Below are 15923 nucleotides of genomic sequence, written 5' to 3'. Positions count from 1 at the left end.
TATTTCATCCTCGCAAAGCGCATACAGCAATCGACTTGGCCAAGAGTCTCATCTGTGCACGTCAATACTGCCTAGAGGTCGCCTTGTCACCAAGCTTGGCGAACAATGAAGACTCCTCTACTAGGAACGATGATGATGGTCTTCCCGGTCGCTCGGCGCAGGCACTTGAATGATGATGATCATTTTTCCCGGTCGCTTGGTGCAGGCACTTGATGCGAGCCGCGCTTGTGCGCCACTGCTTTTCTTCTCGAACACTCAGCGCCGTAGGATTCCGCCGAATATCCAGGAGGGACGTCTTCCTCCCGCAGCAGCGTGCTGTGCAGGAAGACATCCCTCCGCTCCACGCTCCTTCCGCGCACAGACATCCCGCGGTGGCGGCCGTCGCCGCTGCTCGCGGGGCATTCATGTGTCATCTTGTGAGGCTCTGTCTCAGCAAGTGAGGCGGAGGCCCCCTCTCCGCTTGTCTCGGCCGTCGACGACGGCGGCGGATGTGGACGATTAGGCCGGCACTGCAGCCCCCCTCCCCGTTGCCTCTGCCAATTGGGCGACCCCCTCCCAAGCTCTTCTTTCCTTTGCCGCAGCCTATATGGTGCCGTTCTTTCCACCCTCTTCCACTTTCATTTTCCTTTCGTTTCTCTTACTTTCCACCAGCGCGCCTGGGCGTACACATACTCTTCGAGTACAGCGAGCGGCGCCGTTTCCACGAGCGCCTCACAGCGCCGGGAGCTATTACGCACGCCCGCCGGGAGAATCGTCGGTCGCTACTCGTCCTGCAACTACTCAGTTCGTGTGTGTTTTCGTGAGTCCGTGTCTGTGTGTGCGTCTGTGTGTGTTTGGGGGTTGCGATCGATGTGCATCGCTGTGTCGTGTCGCGCTCTTCTGGCGGAGATATGAGCGAGCATGTGAGCGAGCCACGTCCGAGCGACGTCGCTGCCACTGCGACCACCGATGACGCAACGGTAGGTGACGTCTTGGAATGCGTCAGGACCGGCTAAGCTCGCCCTCCGCTTCGCCGCCGCCTGTGCGGCCCTGGCGCCGACGATAAACGGCGGCCAACCCGTCTTGGCAGCTATATATGCCGATCGCGTCCAATTGCCAGTGCTTCCGGGTCTTTTGTGTGCCGTTACGTGGGCGAGAATATATGTAGATATGCGGGGAGTGCCGGGGGGATTCTCCGCGTCTAGCAATTGCTTCTGAATAGCGTTGTCGCGTTGCCTTCTATTTGAGCGGCCCCGATTAACGTGCTGGTTTATATCTGCACGGCTCCGGCTAGCTGTAGGCGTGGATACGTGTTTGGTATTGATGTTTAGCATAAAGTGTGGGGCCTTATCATTTACATAGAGTTGTGCTACGATAATTAAAGGGTGAAGCTGCATTCCCCGTGCACACGTTCGAGCGGTAGAGCTTATGCTGTCGCTCCTGACACTCTTTCCTCTTGAGAAGTAAGTAAGTCTAAGCAATGGATAAGGCCCCAGCGAAAGGCTTTTGACCATAACGATTATCGTGGGAGTAAAACCGGTGAACGCTTAGTGGCCACCTGATGCCAATCGGTGCAAAGTCACTTTAGCGAAATTATTTTAATTTAGTCGCGTTAAAGGGGCAATGAATGAACGACCGTGTACTGATAAATCCCCCCATCCCCCCCCTTCCCCCCCCCCACACACACACCTGTTTACTTTAAATTTACTTTCCCCTTCCGTGCGAATCATGTTTTGCGAAAGTAATCTTTTTTAGCCCTCTCTGGAAAGGAATGTATAATGAACAATACACAGTGTTAAGCCGAGAGTTCTCATTGAGTTTGAGGGGAGGAGGGGGTGGGGGTGAAGAGGAAAGAAGGCATGGACTCTTTTAATGCGAAAGCATTTCTTGGCTAACGAGTGGCATGGACAGGATTTGTGAACAGAGCGTTTCCGTACAAACTGTCGATAAAGATAAAAGACATTATCGCCACTGGGTTTCGAACCCGCATCAGAACGAACAGATCCGGCTCGAGAACACTATACTATCGTCGCATTCTATCAAGCCTCGTGTGAAGCTCCAACACACTCTCGTGATGTGCAGTAAACATCGTCGTCTTCATCAAGCTCCCCCTGCGAAGCAGTGGACACCGTCGTCTTCGTGAAGTTCCATCTGCGCCGCTCCTTCATAATACCTCGGTAAATACATCCGGCCAAGTGCGGCCGAGGTTCGCTAGCGTAGTGTCGAGAGAATCCACCAGGCGGCATGACAGAACTCTCAATGTTTTCGCATTAGTTACCCCCTGGATTTTTTAAAGGTTGAAACCAGAAGTGGATAGTTTATCAAAACCGCAGCTGCGGCATAAAAAAAGGTTATTATATACTTTCACCGATCTAAACCGAGAAATCAAACTGGGGGCACTGCTTTTATTAACCAGCAGTAACATTAATCTTGTGCGTGTGTTATGCGCATTTCGTTTCAGCCTCAACGAACAGTTAATCTTTCCGTTTGGTTGTAAACATGAGTAATAGTGGGTCACTTTTAATTCATGAGCTACTTGATCTCCGATAATGCATCGTTCGAAAGATTCGGTTCTCCACAATCGATTCCACCAGACACAGCGACAGCCGTTATTTGCATTCCCCATTGGTATGCACGTCGACGTCACGCACAATCCCAGTACGAGTGTCTGCTGATGCGTCACCAGTATAGGAACGTCCGAGTAACCTCGCAGGCATAGAGTTTTCAGAGCACCGAGACGCCAGGGGTGGTTTTTGTACTCCGCCTGGATAAGGAAGCGGCCATGGGTGCAAACTAGTTCAAGAGGACCGTGCTGTTGACGTCTCGTCGGACGACACTCCGGTACTCCTGAAACCACGTTGTATAAATAAGATATTTGTAAATGCAGCTTCGTTCCGCCGATCACTGCGTCGCTTCGGTTGTTGTACTTGATGGGAAACGCCCGCCTAACCGATAAGGGCGGCGAGCTGTGTAACAACAGCCCGCACAGAGTTCGAGCAGCGCACGAGCAGAAGACTTTCGCAGCTACCGGAAGTGTGTCCGTGACGTCATGGCTGCAGTGGCCGCAGCGAATGGCAGCTTCTAGCAAGCCTTGCCAGTCAACTCACCCGTGACGTCACGGTTTAAGGAAATAGTTCCATGCGACACCGCCAAGCGACAGCCTCTCTGCCCGCGAATTTCATAAAACGCTGTTTTTAAAAATTAATAATAATTTGCTGGCTTTGTTCCAAGGAGTTATACTTTGGGTTAATGCTCAAAGGGATTCATTCTACACACTGAACACGTTTATCAGTGGCTTCATGGTGACCGCTTCTGTGGACCTTTAAATCGAGGAGCCGCTCGTGTATAGGTTCGTGATGAGGTGGTAGCCTGTAATCGAGATATGAAGTTATCTCGATTAAAATGTAGCGTCACGGCTGTCGCCGTCGTACACCTGTACGAACTTTACAAGATGTCGATCAGCTGTTTAGTGCGGTTTTCCGACTTGATTATTCAGTCAGTAAATTAGGAAACTCTTTGTAACTTAGTTACGGCTCCAGCCCCCTTCAGAATCCTGTCTACTCCAGGCATATTTGATTTGGACAGCTCTGTGTGCTGTGCACGACGAACTTGAGGGCACTGCGCCGCTGGAAAAGTCAAGTCGATTAAATTTTGCATCGAAATCCGCCGCCTATTCGGAGCGGAAGCTATACAAAACAGGCATCAGAAAGTACTCGCGTAAAAAAGCAGAGATGCTCCGAACGACGTGGCGTTTCATTTCGTAAGCAAATATGCCATGACGTTTCTTCAAACTAATCAAAGACTAGAGAAAGGTGAAGCGTATGCATGGAACGGTCGAAGTAGCAAAGCGTTCATTTCATTAAAGTTGCAGGAAGAACATACACGGACCGATAGTGACGGCGTAGGAAATAGGATAATGCCGTGTCACAGTGGGGGTCACACGTCACCCTGCAGGGAATAATTATTCCCTGAAGGTGCACCGAGACGAGAAACGCTTTTTTTTTTCGAAGAAAGAAAATAATAATATGAAAACGCAGAAGAACGGCGTTTTTACTTCATATAAGGAGTTGTGAAGATGCACTGAAAAAGTTGCAGTACATTTCGATTTAGGTGGCTTGCTACGGAATAAGAAAAAAGTCATGCTTCTCATCATCTTCGTGAAGTGCTGCGACTATTTTTGATTTCCGCAGTGTATCTTCTTATCAAATAATTTATCCGTTTATTTTGCTCCCATTGTGCGAGTGTGCACTGCATAGTGCTTGTCGCGCACTCAGTAGGAAAACGCTCCCAACCTGTTAGGAAGGTATGATAGGAGGGCGAGTAAAACGGGACGTTCGTACTTGCACTCATTCCAAACAGACCTGGAGGTGGTGAAGGGTGGTAGTTCCTGGCCCTACGGGGCCGGGACAGTGGGTCAACGCTGCTTGCGGCGGGGGCTAGCCAGCCACTAATTTTTATCTGTTGTAGGCCGTCATTGCACCCGCCACCGCTTCAGTGGTGGCGGACGACGGCTGTTGTTGCGGTGCGCGCGTCTTTCTCTCCCTCTTCTTTTTTTCTTTCTTGTCTATTTTTTCTCTTCTGTCCGCACAAGGCAGCGGAGGTGGCTCAGCTACGGAGCCAGTAGCAGGCCCGTGCATTTTCTTTTCTTTCTTCCTACAGCCACAACAACAACAACATTCCAACCAGCATCGAATAAACAAAAAGCAGCTTCGTCAAAAGCGAAACACGCACCTACGCGTTGCTCATGTACCTCTCTTACTTGCGCCAGTGCGCGGAAGTGGGCTCTTTATGGCACTGGCACTGTTACAAAACTTTAGCGAAGGCGGTTCTGGGCGCACCCCTGCAGAGCTGCGGAATTGTAGGGGCCTTTTTACGTTGGCTCTTTACCCGCCGCGGTGACTGAGGGGATAGGACAGTCGGCTCCTGGGCCCGGAAGGCTCAGGGTTTCAATCCGGTCACGTAAAAGCTCCATGTGATTTAAATTTACAATTTTCGCTTTGACATTGCACGGTTCCGGTCACGACGCACTATAGACCTTTGAATCTGTGTGAGCTACAGCTAGATTAGTGCAAAGGCTCTTCTAGTCAAGAAGAAAGGAGTTCGCCGATTTCCGGATACCTCCCGCCTAACCGAATGCTGCTATCAACCAAGCCTGGATTTGCTATGCATTGTAATTGTACTGTGACTTGCTATGAGGGACCATTACTACCATGACTACGGCCAAGGTCGAAGCTAATTTCGCATATTTAACACCAATTAAGCCTGTGAGAAGCACATGTCGTAATTACGCCTTCATAAGCCTAACTAAGCATTTAGATTATGACCTCCTTGTTTAAGTCAATGAGGTCATAACCTCCTTGGGTTTAGTTAAGCCAACACTAAATGTCAGCAAGGTCACATTACTTTGGATTTGATTTGCCTTCTCATTGTAACGGGTGGTCCTTACGAAAAAAAAATTCAGTGTTAGACGAATTACGTAGGTGTCCTTATTTTAACGGAGATATCTCTTCACAACGTAAGTGTCACATTGTTGTTTTAAGTAGCGCGTTGATGTCTGAACACACGTTGGCCATTATTACGCCTTTCTAAGTATAATTAAGCTTGATTAGTCTTAGTTATCTCTATTACGCCGAACAAAGCATATTTAGGGCGAAAGCACGCCTATCTTTCGCACGTAAAACTTGCGCTTAGCTATCGCTAAATCATTGTCTTTTTTTTTCTCTCTCTCTCTCGAAAAAGTGGCCAAAATTGACAAATTTCCCAGAGTAAACTAAATTTTTAGGTTGGTATGCGCTTATTTAGTTTTGCAAAATACTATGTATTCTCTCACGTCCTTTTTTTTACATAGAATTAGGAGGGCGATTGTCATTACCTGTGACAATGTCATGGCGTGGCGCCCGGGGTCCATTCGTTCTCGGCGTTTTCTGGTGGCATCCGCCGCGACTTCAAGGACATACTTGTTTAGGGACATAACTTTACATTTAGGGACATGCTTGGGAGGGCGCCCTCTCCGCTAGCTGGGATTGTTCACAGCGTGCGACGGCCCTGCTTATGGCTACATGACAACAAAGAGCTTGGCACGTCCGCATACGTCTAAGAGCAGCTGCCCACTTCCATGTACTGGAACGGTCGCATAGTTCTCCAGGCCTTCTCCAGGCCTTTATTTCTTGTTACGACGTTTAGCTCAGTCGAGGGTGAAATTGACGCCGAGCTATACTATCATGCACATGCGGCTCTTTCTCCACGGTCCTCTAACACGTGAACAAATAAAGTGAAAAGTTGCTGAAAAACAGTTCGCGTATTTGAAGAAGTTCCTGCACACCACGCGTGCTTCGTATTTTTCGGATTTCGTACTCTGAATTCGACGGTTCAGAACCATGGAAGCTTTTGTTTACGTTCTATAGTATACACGTTTTTTTTTTTTTTTTTTTTTTGCTCATTTTCTGTTGCAGCGCAAAATATTCTTTTTTTTTTCCTCCTATTTTTGATACATTGATGTCCTATAGCCACTGCTTATAGGATCCAGAAACTAGGACACAATGCGTTGTCCTTCGTTAAGCTAGAGGCTACGTAAAAAAAAAAAAAAAAGAAAAAAAAAAAAGAAAACATCGTGAAGCAGGAACAAGGGACGTTTTTGAGCTTGGATCTGATGAGGGCTACATCCTTGTTCTTTCTTTATTTATTTTTTTGAACCATGGCGCTCCGAAATCGGTACGAGGATAACTAGCTTTCAGAGGCCACAGCGAACAACGGAAGGCCCAATGCAACCCCGATATTGACCGCTCTGTGGGCTGTTTCGAAGAGCCCCTCGTGCCTGTCGTGGACGGTCGCATGAGGTAAACAAGGGCCGGGTCGTATACTGCTGTCGCTCTGGAGCCCTCGCCGTTCGATCCGTGAGCGTCACAGGTTTGCTTCCCAAGAGGTAAAGAAAAAAAAAAAAGAAGGCTAAGGGAAAAACTTATTTGCAAGTAAATGCGGACACGCCGAGCCGTGCGTTGGTCTGAAGCCATCCTCTTTGTTCGGTACTCGAAATGAGAGTTTGGAGTTAGAGCAACGCGATGCAGGAAAGCGAGCATCGTAATGACAGAGAACTGAAATACAAAGCTCTGCAGACTGTGGCTGCCATTTCGAGCTTACGGACTGCCCGAAAAAAAGAAAAAAAAAAAGCTTATGTCGGCCAATTTGAGCGAACAAAGTTGCTGCGATAGCAGGCGTATAACGTTACAGCATAACTTGCAAGCGAGATAGACGTTTTCTAGTTCCCTCGATTCATGGCCACAAATAGCGCTGGTGCCTTTTCCGCCTCAGTGTTTTCCTTACTATTGCGTGTGTTACAATCGTAGACAGTGTCTTGCCTCTACAGTTCATATTAAATGAGGTAACTTCATACAGCGCTGTTCATAGCGTTAGAGTTGAAATGTACGCAATCTTAACTAAAACGTCCAGAATTTGAAATGTAGGGTCATAGTTGTAGCATGCGCTGACAACGAAGACGCGCAGAAGTGTGTAGAAGAAGAAAGTGTTTTAGCTCCGAGTCTGAGCTCGAACTCGCTAACTTCTCTAATATAGCCGCCCCCCTTACACTTCTTACTAAGGCTGATATGCCGTTCACATGGGGAGAACAGCAAATGCTAGCATTTCAAGAGATTGAACGTCGCCTGCAGTCACCTCCAGTTCTAGCACATTTCGATTGAACCGCGGACACTGAAGTGCACACCGATGCAAGCAATGTCGGTTTGGGCGCTGTCCTAGTACAGATACAGAATAGCCAACAACGTATGGTCGTCTACGCTAGTCGGGCTTTGTCTATGGGCGAGGCAAACTACTCTGCCACTGAAAAGGAATGCCTCGCCATCGTGTGGTCTATTTCGAAGTTTCGACCATACTTATACGGCGGACCCTTCAAAGAGGCACTTCTGCGCGTCTTTGTCATCAGCGCATGCTACATTAAGTCACCCTGAATAATTTCTGTTGGAGATAAACGAGGGAGAGAAAACAAAGAAAGGTTAATGAGTATCAAGCTCCGTTTTAAAGAGTATGACGCCATAGCATTGATGACTCCTTTCGTTTTCTTTCGTTTCTCGTCGTAATCGCATATAAGGACACTCATGTGAAGAAGTAAGCCAATCTATAATGCGGAGCTGCTTGTTCGCTTTGTGTCTGTGTCCATCATCGGTAGCGTTCAGTATGCAGCAGAACAGAAACACTGCAAGCGATTTCCGCGCTATACGCTTACAGTGTCTATATTTTCTTTGTCTAGAATCTTGCCTGTTAAACGTCATCGATGAGCGGCCATCCAGCCAGCACCCACCCGTACGCGAATGTTTGAACCTTCCTATACAGCGCGCTTCGATCATGCAACGCCGTCCAGTGCATCAGAGACCCGGTAGTAAAACCGCGCCGTTTCATAGCGAGTTTGCGTCGGCGTCGGCAAGCGTACGCGCAAAGCACATGTGCGACGTGCGGTCCGAGGCGGGGAGGGCGATACGGGAGATGTGGGTCGGGGTTCGGCGTCCTCCGTGGGCGAGCCGGCCTTCGAGACGCCGACGAACAGAGCGAGGCATCGCGCCGCATTCGACGCGTGTGTGTGGCCCGCAGCTGCCGAGCTCTTGCAGACCTGTGGATGCGCACTCGTCGGTCACACAGCGAGACGACAGTGATGGATGCGAGCGCGTCTTGTTAGAAGCACCCTCCTCGGTACGTATACACACAACGTGGCGCTAGTCCGGGACGCTCAAACCGGGTTCCCCTTCAGGTTCGCAGGAACCTTCAGGGAGGGCAGGGCGGCGAAGCGAAAGTGAGCGCTAGAGCGTTTAACAAGTGTGTGCAACTGAGCAGTTCGTTTTACTGGTGGTATAACGGTATTCCTTAGCCTCGAACGTTTCTTTCTCTCTGAATGGGCGTGGTTTGTAATGAGAAAACATGCCCCCTGAAGAATCCTCGGCACGGCAGCTGTGTAGGTCGAAACAGTACGGTGACACTGATAGCATAGTGTTTTAACGGTATTTAGGCTACAAATTATTCATGCGGAAGGAGTCGTCAGATAAGTGCTTGGTGTTGCGCTCTATCTTGTTTTGTCGGTTGTATGTTGGATTTATCTTGAGCTGTGTTTGTGTCGTGTGTAGTGCTCGGCGCATATAACGGGCTTTCTCTCCTGTGTAACTGTCACGAACTTTGTTGAGCTTTGCATGCTTTTTATTTGAATGCCAATGCGGGGCAAATTTTAACGATTGGCCTTTACTTGCTGTCTCTCTACATCTGTTGAAACACCTCCTTCCTGGCAGTTCTTCATGCGAGCTCATCGCCAAATTCGCATTTATGTGGAACACATGCCCTTGCCGTACTTCCTGTTGGACAGTGTTAAAGAAATTGCGCACATGCGTCCCACGGACAAGAAACATATGCGTAATTTGTCTTTCTTTTTATCTTATTGGCGCTGCGCGCACTGATATGAATCACTGGAATCAAATTTTGGAACTGGGGAAAGTTCGCCACACTGCCGAATTCTCAACCGGCGAGCACCAAGAAGTTGGCAACGTGTTTTTTGCACCTATCAGTTCGCGTAGAATGCCGGTCGCAAGAGGCGTACGGGATGCGAGTAAACAGCTCTTACCGCGAATGTGACGCAACTTGTCAAGACAGAAAAGACGCGCTATTGTTTCAGAAGAGCCACTGAAGACGAATCTAAGTCAACAGAAGAAAAAAGAACGAAAGCGGTAAGTTGAGCGTGAAACGAGAGGTACCTGACAAAAGCCACCCACGGAAAATAAAAATAATTAAAACATTCTTTCGTTAACACCGTAGCTTCCTCACCCTCCTCCTGCGCAAAACTGGAAAAGAGAAGCAGTAGTCAATTAGCCGACATACTTTATTTTTATGCCTTTGAGAGCCAGAAAGCGCACCGAGGCGATGGACTTCGTGCATTCGTCATGTGCTTGTGAGGGACGCTTCGGACGCGCTCAGCATGCTTCGGTTATGCGTCGAGTTCTGGCGGTCTTAGCTTAAAGACGGCGTTAAGATAAACGCGTCACTCGCGTGTGGCATGTGGGCCCTGTGCATCATTATTGGCGCTCTTTTCCCACAGTCGGCGTCTGACATGCCGCCCAACGAAGAGGATGGCGACGTCGGAGAGACCTCATCCTCGACCGAAGAGGATAACCTCGACCGCTTCCAGCGCAAGATAAAGACGGAGAAAGGTGAGCTCTCGAAAGGAAGAACTGTTTACGAATGTGTTTTGACTAATTAGATGTGCCAGCCAGGGGCGTAGACAGGGTGGGTATTTTGGTGTCAGAACACCCCTCGAAGTTTTATGAGTGCTGCACCCCTTCCTTTCCCCTCTTTACGGCCTTTTGTTTTTTTTGCCCATTTTTTTTTTCGGCCGGCGGTGTATAACATCATCTGAAAAATATTTCTGGTTACGCCCCTGGTCCCAGCTATGAAAAGCTTAACAGGTGGGATTACCTTGGGCGTTGATTACAGACACGAGATGGGGTTGGCCACGTCTCGTTACTTAAATACATCATTCCTGCGCAGATTCAATGGACGAACTAGTATGTAACACTAATGGAGGTTTAATCTTGAAACATGGTCACTGTGCCTGAGGAGTGGTCATGGATAGCTGTCTCCGACCCCCCCCCCCCCCCCTCCCCTCCTTTGTTTTATTTTACTGTCATCAGCGATCTTCTTAGCAGCGCATTGCCATTGCCATTGATAGCTTGTCTGTGACGTCGTGTGTTGGGACTGTGAACGTCATGTATGTGACCCGGCTGTGAATGTGACCTTCGTGTGACCCCCGCCCCACTTTTTTCAACGAGCACTATGAGTCCATCTTGTGCATCGTATGGACTTATTGTTGCGTTCGTAGGCTATTTCCGTTCGCGTATGCAACTGTACACGTGTACACATCCCACAGCAGCCAAATCTTGAAAGCGAGGCCTAATAATGCACGTGAAAGTACAATTTAGTTTGGTTTAACGACTCGAAGCTGCAACACGCCCGAGGGAGCGGACTTCGTGGTCAGGATTCACTTGGTTTAGTGGGTATTCGGAAAAAAAAAAAGAAAATTACATACCCATATACACTGTTTGCAAGCGTGTTATAGTATCTTAGCAGCTTGAATATTTTATGACAACTCACAAACTTTACGCCACTTTCAACACAAAGTTGATGTTACTGCGTAACAGGACCAGGCAGCAAAGCAGTCGTTTTCATTCAAGGAATGCAGTGCATGATGGAGGGCATCTTATGAACGACGGTGAAGAAAGCATTTCATGGCCAATGACTTGCTTACTGCGAGCGCTTCGTCCTGCTCCATTGCCTGCTGTCATCTCCTAACAATGTTTTCTTTTGCTAATTGACAGGACCTTGTGGTATAACTCACTCACTCACTCACTCACTCACTCACTCACTCACTCACTCACTCACTCACTCACTCACTCACTCACTCACTCACTCACTCACTCACTCACTCACTCACTCACTCACTCACTCACTCACTCACTCACTCACTCACTCACTCACTCACTCACTCACTCACTCACTCACTCACTCACTCACTCACTCACTCACTCACTCACTCACTCACTCACTCACTCACTCACTCACTCAGCTCGTTTATGCACTAGCTTACCCACTCACTCGCACACGCACTATGCTTATTTACGTAATAGATTACTCACTTATTGACTTATCCGCTCATTCATTCGCTTATGCATTCCAGCACTTACCTCATTCACTTACTCGCTTACTCATTCACTCGGTAATTTCGCCGGTTACCCATTCACTTACCTCCCGACTCTCCTACTCTCATACCCCACTCACTCAATCGCTCACTATTGGTGCCTCTGAAGTCTCCGTGATTGCCAGGCCGGCAGAGAGAAATGGCCAAGGGTTATCAGTCGAATAGCGACAATGCAAGCAATTCAGTCAGCAATATATTAATCAAACCGATACTGTATATATTTCGGTGCTTGCTACGAAGAGATCTGGATAATGGTTTCTGACGCATGCGTAGTTTAGCATAATTATGACGGATTAACGCTTCTGAAGGAAACGAAACTGATGGTACTGTGTGCTTTATATTGAGAGTAAAAATACACAAATAGAACAGAAATCGTTGTCTGCATAATGTATTTGCAACGGAATAATCCCATTCCTTGTGTTTCTTCTCAGTTTTACAGTGGTTTGGCTTTGCTGCATTACAAGCTCGTTCAGCACAAAGCAACCTTTACAGTAATATCCAATATACAAAATCTTTCTTTTTTCACATTTCTTGTTTTCTCTGTTGCATATTCATTAGAACGCGTTATGAATGCGCTTAGGATGAAAACTCTTTTTAAAGAAAGTATGTTATTTTCCTTAATTTCAGACTATTATGGCCATCTGAATATATGACTAATGTCAGTTATATTATGTACTCACACTTTTGTAAGGGCGAACAAAAAATTTATCCTCTTTGTACCGGACAGTTCATTCACAGTAATCTCGTTTTTATCAACACAATTTGCCCTCAAGAACAGCTACATGCATATGTAGCGGTCAAAGCCACTTATCCTGCAAAGACGTGCTTTGTTTTCCTTGGCTGCCTGTGATGCTACTGTTACATTACAATATAGTTTCAGGTTCTCGTTTTAAAAGGCTACACGCCAAATATTTGTAAAAATGACTGCCCTTTTCTTCAAAGTTTCCCTCACGCGTTGTCATGATGACAAACTACCTCAGCTGCATTTCATATCGCGATCAATGCCGACGTATGCAAGCCGAAACAATTGTAACGCTGAGTCATTATGACATTTTAACCTTTCATCTGCGTGCATCAGCGTGTCTTCAATGTCAAGGTAAATGCAAAATATGAAGGAAGAGTACTCTGTTCCAGAGTTCATCTTAGCCAGAAATAACACAAATGAGCACTAAACTCCTACTAATACAAACAAAGTGTCTTTACTTGCGGATATACTCCTAAGTGTAGTTCGAAAATCGTGCCTTCACGCATAGTCTCAGTGTCGTAATTGATGTCACCACAATGTGTGCCAGACAGTAAACGACCATCCTCTCTGGCGTGTTTAGCGCTGCTCTTCTTATGTATAATGCATGAGCAGTAAGATGGTGGGACATTGCACTCTAGAAAGCGGCACGATTTAGTGGACCCTGGAGGTTTTTACAAAGCTTAAGATATTTCGGACCAAATAATTGCTAAGTCTATCCTGCCGGATACTAACCCTGTACTACGTCATTGATAAGAAGACGCTATATGTGCCGCATCATCTAGTGATTTCCATCAGCTGCATAATGTCTTCTTCGCTGACATCCGCGCAGAACGGATCGTCCTATCGTTAGTGCGCGGCAGACTTGGGCTGGAGCATCCCGCGGGCATAAGACACGTCAGATGGGCTCTGCTAATCTCCAGTAACGAGATGAGGGACAAATAAATGCGATGCGATTCGCGGGGGACCTAAAGCCCGTGTCACAGCCGAGGCCAGCACCGGAAACGAACGACCCTCCCGGGAACGGAGGTAATGCACGTTTCTCCGGGCGGGCAGCGAAAAAAAAACGACCAGCGATGAGAAGAGAGATCCGACTTGGCTCCCCAAGCGTGTAGCGGCCGTGGTGGCAGCAGCGACGAGAGGATGGAGAGATCACGTGATGGCCGCTTCCTCTTCTTGCATCCCTTCCTCCTCTCCCACCGCTCCGTGGAACCACGTGATGCAGCGGGGCGCGGGCTTCGGCTGCCGGCCGCGTGGAGGCAGGAGAAGCCTCCTCTACAGTGTGCAGCGCCCGCGCGGCGAAAGCCCTCCCGCATCATCAACACGCGCACCAAACTCGCTGGTTTCCCGCCGCCAGCGCTGCTGCTCACTTTCCGTTAGATCGCAGTCCGGAGAAGCGCTAGCTGTTTTTCCTCTCCCGCCTGAGCTTTCGGGGCTCACGCCCTATTCTGCTGCCGCTGTCGTTCTGTGCTGCAAGCGGCGTCCTTCCGCGCATCGATGCTGGAATTCCGGACGTGCCGACGATGGAGAAACTGTCTGTAGGCTGATGTGACAGCATCGCTTGTGTAAGAACGAGACACGGTTAATGGGAGCATGCGGGGACGTCGTCGCATGTAGGGATTCTTTCGCCTGCCCAAGCTGAAGCAGTGACGGGAACTCAGTGACACACGTGAGCGCAGCGTTTGGCAGGCACGCTGCTGCCTCTGCCTGGCGCTCTTTTTCGCTTTCTACTCGAATCTGGTGTGTGCCGTGTGTGGGTGCGTGTCTGTGTTTTTGTGTGCCATCCGTCGCAACGAAAGCGTTGCGTGACGAGCGTGCTTGTCGCTACCAGGAGGACTCATCGCCTGTGCACGCGGGAGGGCGACGTGTGACGCAAGGTTCTGAGCGCTGAAATAAGCACCGGCGGGCAGTTTCTCTGTGCACTGGCGCAAAAACAAGAAACGACCTTTTTGATTCGCACTGCACTGCAACGTCTCGAGTTCTTGCGGACTGCTGGCAGCAGTTTTCCCTTCACCGGAGCGCGTGACACGCCCTCCTCACTTCGAACGGCATATTGCATCGACGAGTGGCCGACAACGTACGAGTTAGGCGACGCGACATGCATCGAGCTCCTGGAAGCAACCGCGACCGGGCGAGCGCTTCGTAGAGTGCCAGTGCTAGGTGAATGTGTGTTGCCTGTGACGTGTGTGCGTCCGAGTGGTGTCGTCGTTGGCGGGCAGGTCGTGTAGCAGCTCACTTCTCGTGAAGCCACAAGGACCGCACCGAAAGAGTCCTCGAGTAAGTCCCAGTCGTTGTCGTCGTCGTTGCCATGCACCGGCGACGACCTCCAGCGATCCCCCCGCGACCGTCGTTCGCCGCACGTCTGGGCGGCATAGGAGGCGGTGGGAGCGGCCCTTCGTACCGTGGGGGCTTCGTGATTCCCGCGCTAGACGTGACCAACTACGATGACGAGGAAGCCGATGAAGAAGAGGCCGGTGAGGACGAGGAAGAGGAAGATGAGGACGACGACGAGGAGGACGACGACAGGTGGCGTCACAGGCGGCAGGACGACGAACTCGTGCTCGACGAATGTGAGTGCTTGCGTGGACGCCGCGCATGCGTGCATCGCAGTGCGGTTTTCTCACAGACATGAGTTATAGCTTGCGCGCTTTGATGATGCGGGGCCTCCTCGAAATAGAGGACGAGTGAGCGATAGAGACTTGCTGGCTTTGCCTAGCCATATGCATCGTAATAGGGTAGTCCAAGATGAAACAATCGAAAATCATGTAAATGTTTACGGGGTACTAAACATGGGTGCGCACTGCGAAGCATCGTAAGTGATGGAAGGAGTAATTTCAAGAATGCTTTACTGAATCGCCCATTGCGGCTGCACGAAATGGCTGCAAATATTGTCGTGATTGTGGACTAGCTACACGTATGTTTCGCACACTGGTTTCTATAGCGTGCGAATTAATAACGACGCAATACTACTTAAACAAGAAGCAAGGTTTCAGGGTATCTGCTTCTCGTACTTTTTGCATCACCGGTAGGAAAGTTGCGGAAGCGTAATAGGCAAGACTAGATGAGTACAGAAAGGATAGATCTGTGAATTCGGACGTACACTGAGGTAGATAAGGGACATGGAGTGGACTGACGCAGGAGGTGAAAGAAACCGAAGTGTCGCAGCAAAATCAAAGCACGGAAAGGAAGCGTGCTCATGGACGCTGCCAGTAGTTGCTTGCTCGTTCGTATGTATGCTGGTTTTTGGAATGCCTTGAATTTGATTTCATAAAATTGTTGTGTATTCGGAAATATATCCCGCTGCACAACGCAATAGCGAATTGAAGCAACGAAAACGAAATGCACAAAGATTAAGCGACATACCTTGTAGGCAAAGTTTATCACCAAAAAGCTTTCTTACCCTATAAACAATGTCTCATCAGAGCTGAACTATTAGGTCGCATCGCTCTCGTGTCCACCGTT

At 48.8% G+C, this 15923-nt stretch overlaps 1 protein-coding gene across 4 annotated transcripts in view; it reads left to right on the top strand.

The window, feature by feature from the left end:
- The first annotated feature begins 679 nt into the window (after positions 1–679).
- Positions 680–15923, top strand: part of Dys (Dystrophin) — a 517227-nt gene continuing 501983 nt past the window's right edge. Inside the window, exons 1-2 of one of the 4 annotated variants that reach the window (XM_084587908.1) lie at positions 680–959; positions 10064–10175. In XM_084587908.1, the coding sequence (XP_084444034.1) occupies positions 891–959; positions 10064–10175 (181 nt within the window). In that variant the 5' untranslated portion in view covers positions 680–890. Of the gene's footprint in view, positions 960–10063; positions 10176–14595; positions 15032–15923 lie in introns of those variants that run through there. The other 3 variants (XM_084587929.1, XM_084587892.1, XM_084587901.1) reach the window with 3 other exon arrangements.

Source organism: Amblyomma maculatum, chromosome 1, assembly GCF_055883805.1.
Source record: "Amblyomma maculatum isolate TAMU_Amacu chromosome 1, ASM5588380v1, whole genome shotgun sequence".
In the NCBI taxonomy this organism is placed as follows: domain Eukaryota; kingdom Metazoa; phylum Arthropoda; class Arachnida; order Ixodida; family Ixodidae; genus Amblyomma; species Amblyomma maculatum.
The sequence above is the reverse complement of the archived record's forward strand: the minus strand, read 5'-3'. Positions and strand labels throughout refer to the sequence as shown.